Source organism: Cynoglossus semilaevis, chromosome 18 (genome assembly GCF_000523025.1).
Source record: "Cynoglossus semilaevis isolate Cse_v1.0 chromosome 18, Cse_v1.0, whole genome shotgun sequence".
Taxonomy (NCBI): Eukaryota; Metazoa; Chordata; class Actinopteri; order Pleuronectiformes; family Cynoglossidae; genus Cynoglossus; species Cynoglossus semilaevis.
In genome coordinates this window covers 12,071,147-12,089,122 of record NC_024324.1, presented here as the reverse complement: position 1 = coordinate 12,089,122, position 17,976 = coordinate 12,071,147, and the positions used below count along the sequence as shown (strand labels likewise).

At 40.1% G+C, this 17,976-nt stretch overlaps 2 protein-coding genes and 1 long non-coding RNA gene across 16 annotated transcripts in view; 2 read left to right on the top strand and 1 right to left on the bottom strand.

Annotated features, from left to right (window-relative positions):
- The window catches only part of LOC103394559 (myocyte-specific enhancer factor 2D homolog), a 56,985-nt gene extending 44,617 nt beyond the window's left edge, over positions 1 to 12,368 (top strand). For 3 of the 10 annotated variants that reach the window (XM_025065388.1, XM_017041250.2, XM_025065385.1), the window contains exons 8-13: positions 2,727 to 2,856; positions 3,044 to 3,221; positions 3,965 to 4,033; positions 5,872 to 5,922; positions 6,436 to 9,652; positions 11,059 to 12,367. In XM_025065388.1, the coding sequence (XP_024921156.1) occupies positions 2,727 to 2,856; positions 3,044 to 3,221; positions 3,965 to 4,033; positions 5,872 to 5,922; positions 6,436 to 6,922 (915 nt within the window). In that variant the 3' untranslated portion in view covers positions 6,923 to 9,652; positions 11,059 to 12,367. Of the gene's footprint in view, positions 1 to 2,726; positions 2,857 to 3,043; positions 3,222 to 3,964; positions 4,034 to 5,871; positions 5,923 to 6,435; positions 9,653 to 11,049 lie in introns of all 10 variants that reach the window. The other 7 variants (XM_025065386.1, XM_025065387.1, XM_025065390.1 and 4 more) reach the window with 4 other exon arrangements.
- A 194-nt stretch (positions 12,369 to 12,562) lies between these two features.
- On the bottom strand, positions 12,563 to 17,674 carry tmem79a (transmembrane protein 79a). The gene is made up of 5 exons (XM_008331930.2): positions 17,537 to 17,674; positions 14,931 to 15,706; positions 14,545 to 14,739; positions 14,139 to 14,361; positions 12,563 to 13,764 (listed from the first exon to the last, which is right to left on the bottom strand). The coding sequence occupies exons 2-5, from the start codon at positions 15,628 to 15,630 to the stop codon at positions 13,572 to 13,574; spliced, it is 1,311 nt and encodes a 436-aa protein (XP_008330152.1). The 5' UTR covers positions 15,631 to 15,706; positions 17,537 to 17,674; the 3' UTR covers positions 12,563 to 13,571.
- Positions 14,307 to 17,697, top strand: LOC103394562 (uncharacterized). 5 transcript variants are annotated; one of them, XR_003052776.1, is made up of 4 exons: positions 14,319 to 14,383; positions 16,080 to 16,132; positions 17,073 to 17,199; positions 17,634 to 17,697. It is a non-coding gene; the product is annotated as an uncharacterized LOC103394562 (long non-coding RNA). The 5 variants fall into 5 exon arrangements; XR_003052775.1 differs by lacking the exon at positions 14,319 to 14,383 and adding an exon at positions 16,809 to 16,900 and having other exon boundaries at positions 15,716 to 16,710; XR_003052774.1 differs by having other exon boundaries at positions 14,307 to 14,383; positions 16,080 to 17,199.
- Positions 17,698 to 17,976: the final 279 nt, after the last annotated feature.

The window sequence follows — 17,976 nt, the reverse complement described above, 5'->3', positions numbered from 1 at the left end:
TATTAACATTGGGGTGATCCGCGTTAAATGTAAACAGGCTGAGTGACAGCATTGAATCTTCTCTGACACAGTCCCACTCATTTATCAGGTTTCACAGATTTATTTCTCTGTAAATTCTGCTAAACAAAGTTCTAAGCTGGTGGAATGACTCTAAGTAAGTTTTTTTTTTTTTGCTGTTTTTCTAACTTTATAATGACTTTGGTCGACCAGAGTCAGAGCTGTAACCCTCTCTGTTACCACCTTTTGCAGACAGAGGAGGAGCTGGAATTGGTAAATGAGGTGATTTTCCGCCACGTCAGTCAGTCGCATGAGTCGATGATTATCGGCTGTCCACACATTATTAGCATGAATATAGTTCTGCACAAGAGCTTGTCATTGTTGTTAGTTTTGGTCCACTGACATAATAAAATAGTCAACAGTTTGTGGTTTTAGCCTGACTGCATGTTGTTCAGAACTCATGGTTATTCCATTTTCCTTTTTAAATTTATGATTTTAGGATTTTGATCAGTGAAAATGTCAAAAAGTCTGTATGGTTATCAACATTCACAGTGATCACTAGACTACTTTTCCTTGAGTGCTCTGATCAGTTCTCAACAAGGACCATCTTCATCCACCAAGTCACTCGAAGCATGAGTGTCCTATTTTCATTTGGCCTGGTGCTGTTCTCTGTCCACTGACCCTCACAGCAACTTTCTCCCATTCTCACCTTATACAATAATAATCAGGGACCGTCCACATGAAACATCTTCTGAAGTGCATGTCTCTCAGTCCAAGTCACATGAAAAGTGGTTGCATTCCCTACTACCTGCATCAAGATGAAAAAAGAAACTCACTCCCGTCAACTTTTATAAATATATATGTATTTTTGACAACATATCTGAAGTAAAACTTGTGAGGGTAAATTAAGACTAACCAATATTAACACTCTCCTTTAAAGATATATAATTTTTCTTCACCCCCCCTTGTCTCCCCACTACTAATTATATAATTTTTCTTCACCCCTCCCTTGTCTCCCCACTACTAATTATATAGTCTTTTTTTATTAATGTAAAAATATTGGAGCAGAGACTTGAGTGCACATAAAGTGTCATTTGTTGGTGCTTGTTATATTTAATAATGTACTTGTTTTATGTCCAATAATCTAATTTAAACTTGACCCTAAAAAAACAATTTGACAGAACTGTATGAAAAATGACAGTTTTTTCTCTACACAGAGCTGCTGAGATGGAAATACTCTACACACATATACATACAACCAGTGACTCAAACCTTTTTTATGTTTCATGTGGAAGTTCCCTCAGAGATGTTCTTATGAAAATAACTGAATTACATTAAAGGCATCAAGCACAGCAATGTAGTATTTATTAAACTATGATGGTTTCCCATGAAATATGTTTATTCTCAATTTATTTAGAATACATTGTTAAAATAGTAGTAAAACTTAAAGCATCCTGTTAGATTGTTTTCATATGAATCCCTATTGGGTTTTATCTGGTGATAACTAATACAGTTTGGATTTAATTCTGTTGTTTTTCTTATTGAAATTACCTCAATATGGTGCTTTAAAATGTAAGAATAGCTTAAAGTGAATGTGTCATGTGGGGAATACCATTATTCACACCCAAAATAATAAAGTCACAGCAGAATTAAATTACACAATTTTCCGGTTGACTGCACTTCTTTTTAGTGTTTAAATTTGTCAGTAAGACAACAGTGGTTTCTGACCGCTGTTTGCTGCTGATTATCTTTTTAACTTGTCAGGCAGGAATCTCATTTTCCACAGGATGGTGATTCATTTTGAGCACTTCCATCCTCCCTACTTCTCCATACTACTGGTTCGTCTATCCTGTCCAACCCCCCGCCCCTCAGTGTAGCACAACACTCATAACTCTGCTGGAATGTTTCCTCCCTGGATGATTAGCCTCACAATATATAACCATAATTCCACCCCAGAATTATTGCATTTTTGGCCTTTTATATACAGATGTATTGTCTTCTTGCCTGCGGCAGAGAACCACAGCCTGCTTTTATCTTTGGCATAACTCAGCCACACAGGCTCTGGTGTGTTGTGCTCCTTCAGAGATTTGTGTCCTTCAGAACAGCACTGTCGTAATAAAACCTCATAGCAGCATCCTCACAGATCAAGCAGTCTGTCTGCTGCAGCTCTGTCTGAGAAATACTGTCTAGTTTTTTTTATTAAATATCTGCTCTAATGTAGAAACACAGTTAGGGTGCCAGGTTTGACCACAATGTGATTGGCTCCACATTAGACAGACCCTGCTCTAAAAAAGAAATCACAAAATATCACTAATGTCAATCTGTAAAATAAAAAACAACTGTAAATAAAGGCATTATTAAAATGTAAATATTGTTAAATGTTATGTTAATATTAATTGTAGTAAGTGCAAATGCTGTTTAGAAATCATGAATAAGTAATAAACCAAATCAAAAACCCAAGTGCTTTGCCTTTAATGTAATCTGAAGTACTATGATCCATTAAACCAACTGCTTTTGATGCATGTCTCTAGGAACCCAAGAGTAAAGCTGTTTGGTTCTGACGTTGACCGTGACAGTATGTCATAATGGTTTCAGCCACATTGTCATTTCACAGCATGCTGGAGTTTTCACGTTGGGAAAAAAAGGGCATTTTGGCTTTTGCCTACAGAGTTAATTTTGCCCAACCTTGAACCTGATGGAACTGACATGTTGTTGTTCTTCTCCGACAGAATGCCCAGAGGCTGGCAGCTGGAGCCCAGGTGGCGCAGTCCCTCACCACACCAGTGGTCTCTGTAGCCACACCAAGCCTCTTGGCTCAGGGGCTGCCCTTCTCTGCCATGCCCACTGCATACAACACAGGTGATCTTAAAAGTCACTCCTGTCTTCATCTCCCGTTACAAAGTAGCAGGTCACTGGATGCATGTTTTGGAGTACAAGATTTAAAATAAGTGTATAGTAGTATATAATAAGTAGTATAAACATGTCTGATTTAGAAAGTAGAATTTGAAGTATTGTTTGACTTATTCGATCCTTCATCTTGTTTCAGAGTACCAGCTGACCAGTGCAGATATCACTGCTATACATGCTCTGGCTTCACCTGGTGCCCTGTTGTCAACTAGCGTGTCCTCATGGCAACAGCAGCAAGCTGTAACCCAGCAATCCCAGCAACAGCAACAACAGCAGCAGCAGCAGCAGTTCAGTCTTGCATCACTCAGTAACTTAGTGTAAGTCCTGCCTTCGTTTTCTAGTCGGTGGTTTATTTATATATTTTTTTCAAAACTGGTGATGTTGGAGGCATCTCCGCTGTGCTAAACTTTCAGGGATTTTTTTCTCTCTTTCTATCTGCTGAAATACTTAATCACTGAGCCTCCCAGGCAGCTTGCATGATTTTCATATCATGCAAGAAAATCACATTCCTCTCCTTAGTGACTCGATCTCTCACCACCATCTCAGCATCCTCATAACATCAATCTGAACATGACTCAGTGTTCTGCCATTAATGGACCTCAGCAGCACATAGTGTTTAAGTCTGTCTTCTCACAGAGGAGAGACTTAAGGAGTCGAAGAAAAACAGAGGAAAAACAGAAAAACAAACAAATCAAGTCAGAAGCAATGAACGTTTGAACTTTAAACATTTAACAGGTGACGTTACACATGTCCGATAATGTTTTTTAAGAGCTTAGAAATTAATCTTGTCTTAAAATTAGGTCTAACATTTACAGTAAAATTAGGTTGTTGCATTTCAAATTCCCAGGTGATAACAGTACTTACTTTTATTCAGGGAAGGACTGTCCAAATTAACAAATGATCTTGTGAAAAGTAATTTCTCAAATTCATCTAAATTAAAATATGAAACAAATGGTAACCTTAATTTAGGAATATTTGTCAAACTGGAAACAAGTTCTGTTTGGGTTTTGGTGGTTTGAACACCACATCCTTCAAGTGTCATCTCTCCTCTTGTCCACAGCATGTGGGGTGTGGACAAACAGAGCAGCGAGCTGTCTAGCCAGGTGTCCAGTCTGGCTGCCAATCTGAGGTGAACAGCCACTGCTAGTGTGTTTGTTCGTTTGTGACATGTCATGAAGTTGTCTGTGGGCGGGGGTAGTACGCTGCTTTGTCCAGCAGTCTGTGTAAGATCGACACACTGTTAGCTACACTGCCTGTTTTAGTTCTCAGCTAAAAATATTTAGGTCTAGATCTTAGGTTTAGATCTAATTAAAACATATGGAGAAAATGTTATTTATTTCCTCAGTTGACACTTTATCACATGTAAGTTAGGAATAAATTAACATTTTTATAAACTTGACAACTATTTATATTTAATAAATTATAATGTCAATATTTTACTTTACTTTATGGACATTTTATAACATTTTGCTAAAGCATAAAAAGGGGAGTAACATTATTTATCTCCAAGACAAACACTGTTATCTACTGTATCTGTGTGTGTGTGTGTGTAACTATTTAATTCCTAGTTGACAGTTTATTTTCCTACTTTATTCTCACTACACTGCAGTTTTCTAACATGCTAAAACCAGCTGGCCTCTGAGGAGCAAACACATGCCTGAGGAAGAGCTCAACACTGTAAAAACATGAACTACTGTAAATGCTACAATCAGCACAAACAAGACTAATGCACACCTAAATTAGAAACCGCACTAGACTCTGTGTTGTCACAGAGAAGCTTGTCCTAGATGTTTGTGCTTTTGCTTTTACTTCTTTTCTTTTTTTTTAATCCTTGTGGGACACCGTACACTATGTTTACTGAGAAAAGTAACACCTAACAGATAGCAGTACTTATAATTCACGCCGTATTTGTCGGTAGAAAATAACATAGTTGAAGAGATACTGTGGAATTCACAGAATTGGCAGTGTATTACTAATATCGGCAGGGATTTTAACACCATTAAAATAGTTTCAGCTGCTTGTGGTTGCTTTGTTACTTCGCTACTTTGTTTTTCAGTATTTGTAGTACTATCTACTTTCAGCACTAGGTATTTTGTCTCCACCTATCACTGTAAGAGTACTTAAAGGTAATATTCAGGAAAACCCTGTCTGCTGATCTCACTTACCTAAGCAAGATATAAAACGTGCACATATTTTAAGGCAAAAACTAAAGGGTCTCAGATAAATTCACCATCAACACAGGAACTGAAGATAAAGCAGACCTTTTCATTCTCACTTTAACTCCAGGCTTGTATTAACACTGGAGAAGATCGGAGCATGAGCCAAGAAATTGAAGGTTAAATTTATTTCTTCTCGCTGTAGCAGATTGTTTATTCATGACCTGAATCAAGCATGAATAATGAAAATGTGGGAATCGAATCTTAGAGCCAGTCTGAGACATTAATCCTGTCACTGATAACATGGCTTCCAGTGAGTTCAGACAACAGGTAGAGCAGATTTGAGGTGAAAACAGTGCACCAGGATTGAAAAATAATCATAGTGAAACTTGTACTTTTATAAGTGATACAGGAGCAGATCAACAACCTCTGTCTTTAATGAAGTAAAATTACTTCTTTGGACTTTGGTGTAAAAAGATGAGCATCTCTTGCATCTAAAAATGTTATTTTCTTTTCACAAAAACACGTCGAGCATTTTTAATAATAATTTTATTCCTACAACTAATGTTGGTCTTCTGACCCTGGTTGACTTAAGACCAGTTTTGTGTCTGTCCCTTTAAAGTCGAATAGGAACTACCTCTGAGCAGATCAGTCTGTCTTTGTTTCTGATTGCAAGTCATGAACATTATTGCTCTTTTTGAAGACACTTTTTCATGCAATAATGTTTCTCACACTTTTCTCCTCACATGCCTCCTAATCCACTTCTTCCTCTTTGATTTTTGGCTCCAACATTATTTTCTCCTCCCTACAGTGTTGGCTCTCCGTCCAACCTGCTCTTGGGTAGAGATGAGTGGTTGGGCCGGTACTGTATCACACTTCCTTTTTCCTGTGTGTCTGTGTGCTTTTGGCTGGCTGCCTCGAAGCATGTGCCGTGCTGTCTGCAGTCAAACAGGAAAGAGACTGAGTTCCGGTTTCCTCCATGTTCTCTAACCTGAGATTAAGATTTTTGTGTTTATCATTTGTATTTTTTTTTTTTCACGTCATGGCTGAGTCACGATGTCACACAAATCATTTCATGCTTCCTGGGCTTTTCTGTTGTTCTTTAGGGAGCAGTAAGGAGGAGGATGTTAGTTCTGCTTTGAAAAGGATCAGAAGTGATTGGACTGTTGAATTATTGACTGTGGCTTTTCCCTGTGGGTGCTGTGCCTCGTAATGTGGATTTATTTTGTCTTGACACAAGTGGCTTTACTGCTTCTTTGATACTTTAGTCGATGGCTGATTTTTTTTTTTTGTGTGTGTGATTGTTTTCTGCCATAATTTTCCACACATATAAAAGATAAATGTTTCTTCCTTTTCTTCATGGTTTTGTTCTCAGGCCGGTGACTCAGTTACCTCAAGGTGCCATGCTGACTGTCAACACAAACTCTGGTGTGAGCATCAAATCTGAGCCCGTCTCGCCTGGCCGGGATCGCAGCACCCCCCTTCCTCCCGCGCCTTCCTCCACAACGCCGTCCTCAACTTCAGGAGGATCCATCCTGACCGCCCCACCACAGTACCCGAGCTCTCTGCTCTGTCTGGAGCTGCCGACCGGTCGCTCGCCTGCAGACAGTGTGAGCAGTAACGCCAGCTCTTTTGAAGGGAGCGATCGGGATGACACGGGTACTGCAGGAGGTGGCGGTGGTGGTGGTGGTGGAGGAGGAGGTGGCGGCGGCAGTGGTGGTGGAGCTGGAGCCCCTGGTTCTGCAGCCAGATCTGTGCCCCCTGACTACAGCCCTTCAGTTGAGCTCCTGAGGGCATCAGGCGATTCAGAGCAGGAGGGAGGAAACATAAAGCGTATGAGATTGGACGCCTGGGTCACATAGAGGCACCAGCACCAGCCCACTGCTCCCCACAACCTCTGGAAGTTATGGTGACACTTTAGACACACAACACACCCCAGGTCATCTTTAAAACCCCCACTGCCCCAACCCACACTGCCACGTGACACTATTATCCTCCATCGTCCTCGGTTCACAAAGAAACACAACTAAGCGTCACTTAGACTTGTTAAAATAAAATTGACTTAATAAAGAAAATCTTTGTAGGATCGTACTGAGGAGAGAATGGCGTTAGTGCTCGCCTGGATATTTAATCCCCTGCCTTTGAGAGACAGTAGACTTTAGACTTTAAAGCCTTCTTGCTTGAATGGACTCCAGAATTGTAATTTCTCCTGATAGAAACAACAAAATCATGAAAAAAAAATCCCTCTTTTCACATAGTTTCTGCATTAGCTTCATGTATTTACTCCTAAGGGATCGGTGGCTTGTTCATGTTATTGGACTTGTGCTGTATGACTGGCCACTTCCTGCTCTTCATTATCCACCTGGACAGTGTGTTGCCCCTTCTACCAAACTGCACTATTGGAAATTAGTTTTTATGTGAACCCATTTGAGGATGGAGACACTAATTAAACTTTAGACTTAAACAGGTTCTCTCTCTGTGTTAGAGAACCAGCCTCAACAGGCCCTGAGCCCTCTTGTGGCACTCTGCAGCTATGGCACTTTGCCAGAGTGCCAATATCAACCTCTCTTTTAGATGACAAAAAAAATGCCAAATGCCTCTCAGACCCAAGCAGGGACACTGACAAATGGTCACTCATGAAAAACTGGCACAGCCCATGAACTGTCTCTGCTTTTTAGACAGTGAAGCTGTCATCAGTCTCCTCCTCCTCCTCGTCCTCCTCACCTCATCTAAGACATTACATTTGCCGTCACTCGCCTCCTCAGACTCCCGTCCTCTCACCTCATCTCCTCTGGAATTTGAGTGGAAAATCGCTGCAGCAGAAACGCAGCCTCTCATTGGACTTTATAACCAGGAGTAGACGCCATCCATTAAAAAAAAAAAAAAAATTGTAGTGATGTGAGTTTTTGGAGCCTGTGCTGGCTTTTTATTAAAGGTAGAGAAGTATTTGGTTCTTTCAGTCCAAGTGTTCTTTATCTGTTGGTATTTAAACGAATCTGTTTTGAAGGTCTGTTAGTCGTCCAGAAGTAGGAACTCTGACTTTGTGTAGAAAGGAAAAAGAAAAAAAAATCACTCCTTATACAAGAGCTTTGATGTCCTTTATCTCTCTCTCTCTCTCACTCTCTCTCTCTCTCTCTCTCACACCTTTAGCTCTTTGCCGTGTTTCAAAAAGTGAAAGGAAATAAGACATTTTCTATATTTCTACGGCTTCATGTCGATGACAAAGTAACAATAGCTTTTCAGCTTCAACCACGCGTATGTACATATGAATATATTTGCATAGACTATGCTAGGTATCCCTAAAAACAAGCAATGTGTTGACTCTCAGTGGATCTGTTTGCATATACGTACGAGTGTGTGAATTTGATATGTTTCTGAACTACGGTGCAGGGGTTTTAACATGCCACATTTGGCGGTGCTGTTGGATCAGACTTGTTTCAGTGAAAACTACTTTATGCTTGTGTTGACTTTTCTGTCTCTGACTCACAGAGACCTGCTTGGTTGTGGTGTCATTATATTCTCCCAACACTTGAGTGGACACCCTCACTTTATACGCTCATCACAACATTACAGCACTGCCATTCACTTCTATTGAACTCGGAGAAGATGCACTCACATGACTGACAGAGCTCTGTTACATGTGTCCCACATCAAAAAAACAGTTCATGCCTTTTACTTTTACACCTTTTTTTTTTTAAGCGATTGGCTCACAAGTGCTGTGTTCGTTTGTGGTTTCATTGTTTTTGTCCAAACCATTTCAGGTTTGTGTGTGAGTTAAGGGTGTGTGTGTGTACGTTTGTGTGTGTGTGTGTGTGTACACCGGTTGTTTATGCCTAGAAACAGAAAAAGTCTCTCGATGCTCTTAGTGCAGCCTGGTGTGTCAGCTGATGTTTGTTGACTGTTGATTCTCTACTTAAAGCAATGCTACACTTAAGGTCTGAGTGGGTGAGGCGCCTGCTTTTATCATGAGTACTCTTTAAAAGTGTGAGTTTTGTGTTTGGGGAAAAAAAAAAAATCACAGTGCTGTAGGACTTTTCACAAACAGACACAGGTTTAACATCAGAGTTCTGGGCTGTTTTTGTCAGGATCTGCTGCGTTGTCCTCCTCTGCGTCCACAGTGTGGTGTGAAGCTGTTCTGTTTGACTAATGTCTAGGTCCTTGTTTCACTCTGAATTATGAAAATGACACTTTTGTAAATGGACTTTCCCCACCAGAGTTTGATGAGAAGATATCACAGATTTAGAAAAGTCTGTGTTTTTTTGTTTTTTTTTTCATGTTGAGCTTGAACGTCAGCATTTTAACTCTTGACAGAAATGCACTTACATTGAGGTTCTGTTAACATTCGGTCACAGTATCACCTTCAAACCTACCTTCAGTTGGAATGAAACAGTGACTGGAAATATGTGGAAAAAAATAAAAAGGGCTCCTAGAAATGCTGTACCAAGTGTTGCCAGAAGGGGGCTGGCAGCTGTAGTCATTTATGTGAATTCACCATGAGAAAGTTGATGACATCAACTGATTTAAATTTGAATAAGAGCTCTTTGTTTAACGGTGGGTTTAATGCTGTGGCCCAGTTTGATGAGGTTTCATAGGTGAGAATCAGATTATTTCTACGGCTTCATGTCGATGACAAAGTAACAATAGCTTTTCAGCTTCAACCACGCGTATGTACATATGAATATATTTGCATAGACTATGCTAGGTATCCCTAAAAACAAGCAATGTGTTGACTCTCAGTGGATCTGTTTGCATATACGTACGAGTGTGTGAATTTGATATGTTTCTGAACTACGGTGCAGGGGTTTTAACATGCCACATTTGGCGGTGCTGTTGGATCAGACTTGTTTCAGTGAAAACTACTTTATGCTTGTGTTGACTTTTCTGTCTCTGACTCACAGAGACCTGCTTGGTTGTGGTGTCATTATATTCTCCCAACACTTGAGTGGACACCCTCACTTTATACGCTCATCACAACATTACAGCACTGCCATTCACTTCTATTGAACTCGGAGAAGATGCACTCACATGACTGACAGAGCTCTGTTACATGTGTCCCACATCAAAAAAACAGTTCATGCCTTTTACTTTTACACCTTTTTTTTTTTAAGCGATTGGCTCACAAGTGCTGTGTTCGTTTGTGGTTTCATTGTTTTTGTCCAAACCATTTCAGGTTTGTGTGTGAGTTAAGGGTGTGTGTGTGTACGTTTGTGTGTGTGTGTGTGTACACCGGTTGTTTATGCCTAGAAACAGAAAAAGTCTCTCGATGCTCTTAGTGCAGCCTGGTGTGTCAGCTGATGTTTGTTGACTGTTGATTCTCTACTTAAAGCAATGCTACACTTAAGGTCTGAGTGGGTGAGGCGCCTGCTTTTATCATGAGTACTCTTTAAAAGTGTGAGTTTTGTGTTTGGGGAAAAAAAAAAAATCACAGTGCTGTAGGACTTTTCACAAACAGACACAGGTTTAACATCAGAGTTCTGGGCTGTTTTTGTCAGGATCTGCTGCGTTGTCCTCCTCTGCGTCCACAGTGTGGTGTGAAGCTGTTCTGTTTGACTAATGTCTAGGTCCTTGTTTCACTCTGAATTATGAAAATGACACTTTTGTAAATGGACTTTCCCCACCAGAGTTTGATGAGAAGATATCACAGATTTAGAAAAGTCTGTGTTTTTTTGTTTTTTTTTCATGTTGAGCTTGAACGTCAGCATTTTAACTCTTGACAGAAATGCACTTACATTGAGGTTCTGTTAACATTCGGTCACAGTATCACCTTCAAACCTACCTTCAGTTGGAATGAAACAGTGACTGGAAATATGTGGAAAAAAATAAAAAGGGCTCCTAGAAATGCTGTACCAAGTGTTGCCAGAAGGGGGCTGGCAGCTGTAGTCATTTATGTGAATTCACCATGAGAAAGTTGATGACATCAACTGATTTAAATTTGAATAAGAGCTCTTTGTTTAACGGTGGGTTTAATGCTGTGGCCCAGTTTGATGAGGTTTCATAGGTGAGAATCAGATATACTAACTTGAACCCCTGGAGGAAGTAGTTTGTGTTGCAGCTGCTCCTGTAGGAGCATCTCTGAAAGAGGAGAAGTATACTTATTTATAGGAAATATAGAAATATTTAGGTTTTTCCGCACATGTGCTGTTTAGCACATTTACACACTTGTTTCAATTTACTGTGCTAGTTGTAGCGTCACTAACACACAGGGGCCAGAGTTAAAGAGTCTGATGGCCAGAGGCAGGAATGATTTACTGTGGTGCTCTTTGGTTCACCTTGGTGGAATAGTCTGTTGTTGAAGATGCTCTTGTGTCTGACCAGTGAATCACTGTCCAACACTGACCTGAGACAGCCTCTAGGGAGGCAAATTCTGAAGAAGCCTCTTTAGCAAAAGTCTCTCATCAGAGGTTGAAGAAAGTCCAACTGGCTTCTTGACTTCAGGAATTGAAACTATGGCGTCTCTCAATAGTCTTGAAAATCCATGTGGATCAGTTTTTAAGCACAAAGGTAAAACATGTTTAATACTTTCTGCAGCTTTAGGAACTAAGTATCTTCTCATCAAACTTGGCATTGATTGATTGACAGATTGAGAGAACTTAATTGATCCAATAGGAGTTTCCTTTGGGAAATTCAGCATTTTCTAATGTTCCAAGGATTAACCTCGACTGGCACCAGCCTCCTGACCGACGTTAGCTCAGTCCTTTTTACGGACGTGGATTTCTCTTTAAAGTAATACTTTTGTGTGTTTGTGGGCGTCGACTGTGGACTGAAATGTGACACCACACTGACGGGCTCTGAGTTCTGCCTGCGGCAGGTTTGTTCCTGTACAATAGGGTTCTGTGGCCGATCCAGCAGTGTAGTCATCAGACAATCTATATATGAGAAGTGAACGGAAAAACCTGCACCCTGTTTCTTGTTGTGTACAATGTTTTTTAGAATCTCACTATTTTTGGATTAATTTGTGCTGGTGACAGTTCCATTGTCTAATTATTCTATTGATATTATGATGGAGCTTTTATTTTATTGCTATTTTGTGTAGAATAGCCAACTGTTTTTACATTTCTCTCTTTCTCTCTCTCGCGCGCTCTCTCTCGTTCTCTCTTTATTACTTCACCTTATCATAGACATATAGTACTGGGTTCCTTTTTGGAAACACCTCGCTGACAATTGCACGATCAGTTGTTGTGGTTTTAGCAAATGCAATGAAGGAAGGAAACACCAGTTACATGCTGCAATTGTAATTCAAATATAGAATATATTTATTAAAAAAAAAAGCAAAAACGGGAAACAGCAGAAATTAGTAATTCATGAAATTTGAAAATTGTAAATGCATGGGTGACAACAAACGTTATGTTACTTGCCGTAATGATAAAGGTCATGCATCACAAATGAGTTCTGAAACAACTCAGAATAATGTAGCATATGAAATACTAAAGATGAAATTTATAGCTAATATATTGTGTTGAGCTAGTCTGCTTTTCGGGTTTTTGTTGTAAAGAAAATATTTCTTTTTTGTTGTTTTTTGAGAATGATATACAATTTGTGTATATTTTCATATACAAAGTATGCACTGATATGTTATTGAAATTCTATACCGCTTTTACAAAAAGTGTTTGTTGTACCAAAGTATCCAAGTCCCTTGAAACCTTATCCTTTTTTGCGTATGTTTTACCGTATTTTATATATTAAATAGACAAATTGAGTGAAGTCATCTATGGTGTGCTTTGGTTTTCTTCCCGGACGCTGAAAAACAATTTTGTCAATTTCTTATGCTTTAAAGGCGCTTAATTTGTAAGAAAATGAATTCACCCAACAGTAAAGGTTATTTGCATGCATTGCTAGTGGCCGTGGTGATAACACCGCTGCCCGATTTAGATGTGATTAAATTGCCTTACAGCTCAACGCCCACTGATGATGCATCAACACCCAGATGTTGTCAGCTCTGGCTCTGAACACATAACCCAGTTACTTGTCTGTGTTCTCTGTCATCCAGGTCATCTTAAATTAGTTACATGGAGGGCAACTGGACGCAGTAGGTTTCTTGAAGACGTTCCACCTCTTGAAGAAGCCTCTTGGATGAGAGGTGGAACGTCTTCCGTCCAGTTGCCCTCGATGTCACTATTTTTAGATAACACAGTTACACGTTTGATTTAATCATCTTGTACATTTTGAACAGCGAAAGATAAATTGTTGTTCTTTGCAACCCTCGACCTTTGACAACATGTGTGAGTTCCCTCCAACATCAGGTACAGTATGTGGCTTCAGACATTGAAGTTTAATTGTTTACAACATCAACCTTTCGTGACAAACGTGAGTTCTACTGAGAATAGAGAATGAAGCTGGTCGGCTCAGGGAGAGCTTACACATTTTTATTTATTAAGTTGTAAACTGGTCCCCGACAGTAAACATTACCAGGGTAACTAATTAAAAAAAGGTCAAAATAATTTGCCTTGCAGGTTTTGTCATTAAGTTGTTCTGTTTTCTTCTCTCTCGTAATCTTTGTTCTTCATCCTTCTTTTAACCCCAAAACCTCTGTCTGGGAGGAGGAGCTGTTGTAGGTGGTTCTACGTCAAAAACCGCCTCTTGTCCGACCGATGAACAAATGAAGTACATGTTGGCTGCAAACATCACAACTATTGGGAAGAAGGAGAAGCCGAAGCCAAAGGCCCTGATGCTGCTGCCCAGAGAGAGGCAGAGCCAGTAGATCAGCCTGGAGCACAGGGAAGAGCACTGGTCAGTTTCCATTTTACTCTCATATTTACATGCCCTATTAATTATTGTTTTGGAAATGTCACGAGAAATATGAAAAAGCAACAGTTTTTACAGTGGTCTGATTCAGAAAAGCAGGAAGTACAGTAGCTCCTTTAAACACAATAAACCAAACCTTAATATACAGTAAATACTACACTCGTGTTCATTGACTTCATGTTGCACCACTCTGCTCAGGCTACACATTGTTGTACTTTAAACATTTTTAGATTTACTAATTTTTATTTATTTTCGTTATTTAACTAACACCTGTGCAGTCAAGGGCAAGAAACCACTGTGGAGGCCCGCACTGATGACTCAACGTCGAGAACCTACCTGCCAAAGACAAAGATGATGGTGAGCAGTGGCACCAGTTTGACCATGTCCTGGCTGACGTAGGTTGCCATGACGGCCAGTTGAATGAAGTAAAAAATAAAGAGTGCCAGTGATTCGTTGACGAAGTGCCAGTGTACAGCAACCTCCCTGTTCACCATTGTGTTTTGATAGAGTGGCTTCAGTTCACTGTACCGCAGACGTGCCACACCCTGAACCAGGACACCTGTGGGACGAAGAGAGCCAATGTAATTTTTTTTTTTACCAAATGCAAGTTTAGTTCATTTTCATTTATTTAAGGTTTAATTTTTACTTATCTTTTTTGATAAATTGCACAAAGTCTGACAAACCTTTAGAGCTAAACTTAAACTTTTTTACACTTTAGAGACTTACTAAAAAAGCGCCTTACCCAGCAGGATCGGGATGATAGCGAAGAAGGCACAGCGAAGTGTGTAAATCACCCTTAGGGGCGCAGTGTCCACCAGTGGTAGGTCAAATGGAAGCAGTTCATAGCCCCCCCACACAATGAGAGGGAATAGAATCCCTGCAACAGCCAAGGACAAACCCATCCCTAGTTTTCCACCACAGGCATGATCGCACAGGTCTGCAAAAAAGAGAATTATTATATTTAGTACGAGACCCTTGATATGAAAACTTAGAGGTTTAAAAGAAAAAAAACACATTTTGAAATGTCAAAACTGAAAAAGAAAAAGTCCTAAAATGCCTCCAAATGCAATAAAATGCCCCCAAACATTCTCATAAGTAAATATTTTGCGTTAGAAATCATGTACTTACAGTACTTGTCATCCTGCTCCGTCCACTGTGGCTGGTCCTGCACCGGCAGGTCGGGTTCCACCTGCCTTTCCTTCTCAGGGTACTTGTCAATGAAGACGTGACTCTCCTCGGGAACCTTTTTGCACGATTGACGCAGTATTGTGACTCGAGGAGTGATGCCCAGAGAGGTTTTCTCTGACGTCCAAGTGGAACCTATTTCATCGTCATCCTCCTCCTCTTCATCGTCTGCCTGCGAGCCTCCCCCTTTATCATCCTGGTGCACTTCCATCTCCTCCCACCTCTCCCCTTCAGGCATGCTCTCTCTCCACTTGTCCTTGCTCTTCTTGTCACTCTTCGTCCGACTCCGTTTCTCAGACAGGTCCAGACTTCCTCGGCTGATCCCTGTGTCCCTCTCTTCAGCCTCTGACACTCCTTTTTCTGACCAGGCTCCATCACTACTGTCCATCTCAGGCTTCTTGACTATGTCTCCAGGCCATGGTAAAGTGCTTGGCTCCAGGTGAGCAGACCTGGACATCTCCTCCTCCTCCTCCTCTTCTTCTTCCTCCTCCTCCTCCTCCTCATACTCTTCATCTGTTATCTGGTCATTTTCCTGTTTTGGGGGATTCTTACTTCCTTCGGCTTTTGGCTCTGCATTTGCATCATCAGTTGTTAATGCAGCATCCATAATTAATTCCGACACTAATCCGCCCAGGAGAGACATTTTGTACCAGTTGAGATCGTCAGTGCTGTCCTGTCAGTGTCAGTCGTCAGCAGAGTGCCATTATATTTCTTGATGTCTACATGACAGGAGGGGAAAAGGTTGTAACAGTATTTCAAACATCTGTTCTTATAGTATCTGATAGATTCTGACTAAGGTGTGTTATTTAAGATGAAAGGCACAAAACAATTATTACTACAGTATTTTTATTACTTCTATCCATTACACAAACATGCAGTTTTAAAGAAATTAAATATTGTCTTTAATGAAATAAATACAATGTGATAAGCTGTGAATGTGCTGCATCATTTCAAGGTGAAGAAGAAGAAACCTTCACCTCGATGATGACTCAGCTGTTGGGACACCAACAAATACATACACAGTACCATCTAGTGTGTACCATAGTGTGAAATGGTGTTTAACAACAAGAAATATGTGTTGTAACTTTACAGACAGAGACAGAACCAACGTCACGCTGTGATTTCCTGTCAGTTCATGATCTCAGGTCAGTCATTAACACAAACATTAACTCCTCGTCTGCTCTTCTGATCAGTGACAAAGTCAAGCTCTGTTAAATAAACACGACTGCATTCCTTCTCTATAATGACACACTGATACAAGTGAGTGGACTTTGGGTTTTTGTTTTTTTTTTTAGTTACTGGTCAATCATATACCACACCTTACTACAACAACAAAACCTCCCTCTCTGTCTCTGTGGATTTTTCCTTCTAAAGTACTTCTGCAGCACTTTAAAGTACTCTCAGTCTGTATGGTGTTAACAAAACGTAATAAAAAGAAAACCGAGGGAGACAACGTCGAGTTAAACATGAATTATTTGAATGTAGTTAGTTTGTCTTCTTGTTTAACCGAGACGTAGAACAGGAAATAAACTCTGCCCTCGTGAGTTAGGTCTAGATGAGAGTCACGTGACTTTGGTAACTGTTGACTGTGCACAGAAACTGCGACTCCTTATCCCTACACTTATTTAAAGGAAAAACACGTCGTTCAAAGTAGGATTGACACCAAAGGTCAACTTGGGGCGTTGTGTTAAACTTAACCTTAATCTGTGTTGGTTTTAGTCTGGTAAGTAAATGAGTAAAGTTCTAAAAGATCCTGTTGTGGAATAATTAAAAAGAAAACAGCTGTTGTACTTATAAAGTACTATAAATTACTGTGCAAAGGTCACACTTTAGGCATGCTACACACGGGACAGGGGACACTTGGATTTGAACCAGGGACCTCTTCAAGTGCAGTCAAATGCGCTAAAACTGAGGTACACTGTCACTTATAAAGTCGTAATTCAGTTTTGTTTTATTGACATAAACAAACTCATAAAAAACATCCCATTTCCTGAAAATATAATATTATTAGACAAAGAAATTATTATAATCAATTTATTTCACTGTGGTGTGAATGTAAAATAAATCACTAGTGAAATTCCTCAGCCATGCTGCTGCCGTGTTACCCCGGAAACCTCGTGACCCCTGGAGAACCCCGCCCACCACCTGGGAACCACGGAGGTTAAGAGTCACATTTTGCCTGCGAGTTCTCAGAAAAGACAACAGCGTAAAAGTAAGTGACGCAAAATGACGCGGAAAAAAGACTCATATGTCCATTTGCTTTATGGTTTTAAAAAGATATATAACCTGATCTCTACTCCTTCAAACCTCATTTTCAGTTGTTTTTTTTCTTTCTATCGCGGTCATTTGTTTGGCTGCTACACACACACACACACACGCAGACACACTAAAACGCGCGGCTGTTGTTCACAATCTTATCTCAGCTGTTTAAGGAAACTTGCTCCTGCTTCTAAATCTTGTTATGCAACATCTGAAACAGCCATTATGAGTTTAGCAACTTTTTGTTTTCCACAAACTCCACATTAGCCCACTGTTTGTGTGTCACCGACCTGCTGTCTGCTGTTGTCCTCGGTCACATCACGGAAAAGCTCTGTGAAGATCTCTGTTTCCCTCAACTAAAACTATGTGTTTGCCTTGGTTTCACAGATCGAAAAAAAACGGACGGGAAAAAACTCACCCAACAGGTGAGACCCGGTGATCAACTCCCAACGACAGAGAGCAGAGCGCTGACAGGAGGTCTCACTCTGCTGCTACTTTCATGAACAAAGATATACACACGTGAGTTCCTATTATTATTGTTATGTAGCTCCTCATGTTAACTGTACTCGAAGTGTGCGGTAATATTTGAACATTTATCACCCAATTATTAGGCAAAAATTGTCACATATCTAAAATTAATAATCAACAAAACCAACATAATGCCATAAAATGCAAATTTATGTCCTAAAACACGATGAAAACATTGTTTTTTTAAATATTCATATAAAAT

Bases quoted from the DNA above. Each gene is read 5' to 3' on its own strand.
- tmem79a (XM_008331930.2), bottom strand. From the start codon at position 15,630: ATGTCTCTCCTGGGCGGATTAGTGTCGGAATTAATTATGGATGCTGCA. The intron at 14,362-14,544 runs GTAAGGCGCTTT...TTCGTCCCACAG, and splicing joins TATCATCCCGATCCTGCTGG to GTGTCCTGGTTCAGGGTGTG. The intron at 13,765-14,138 runs GTAGGTTCTCGA...CCTGTGCTCCAG, and splicing joins ATCATCTTTGTCTTTGGCAG to GCTGATCTACTGGCTCTGCC.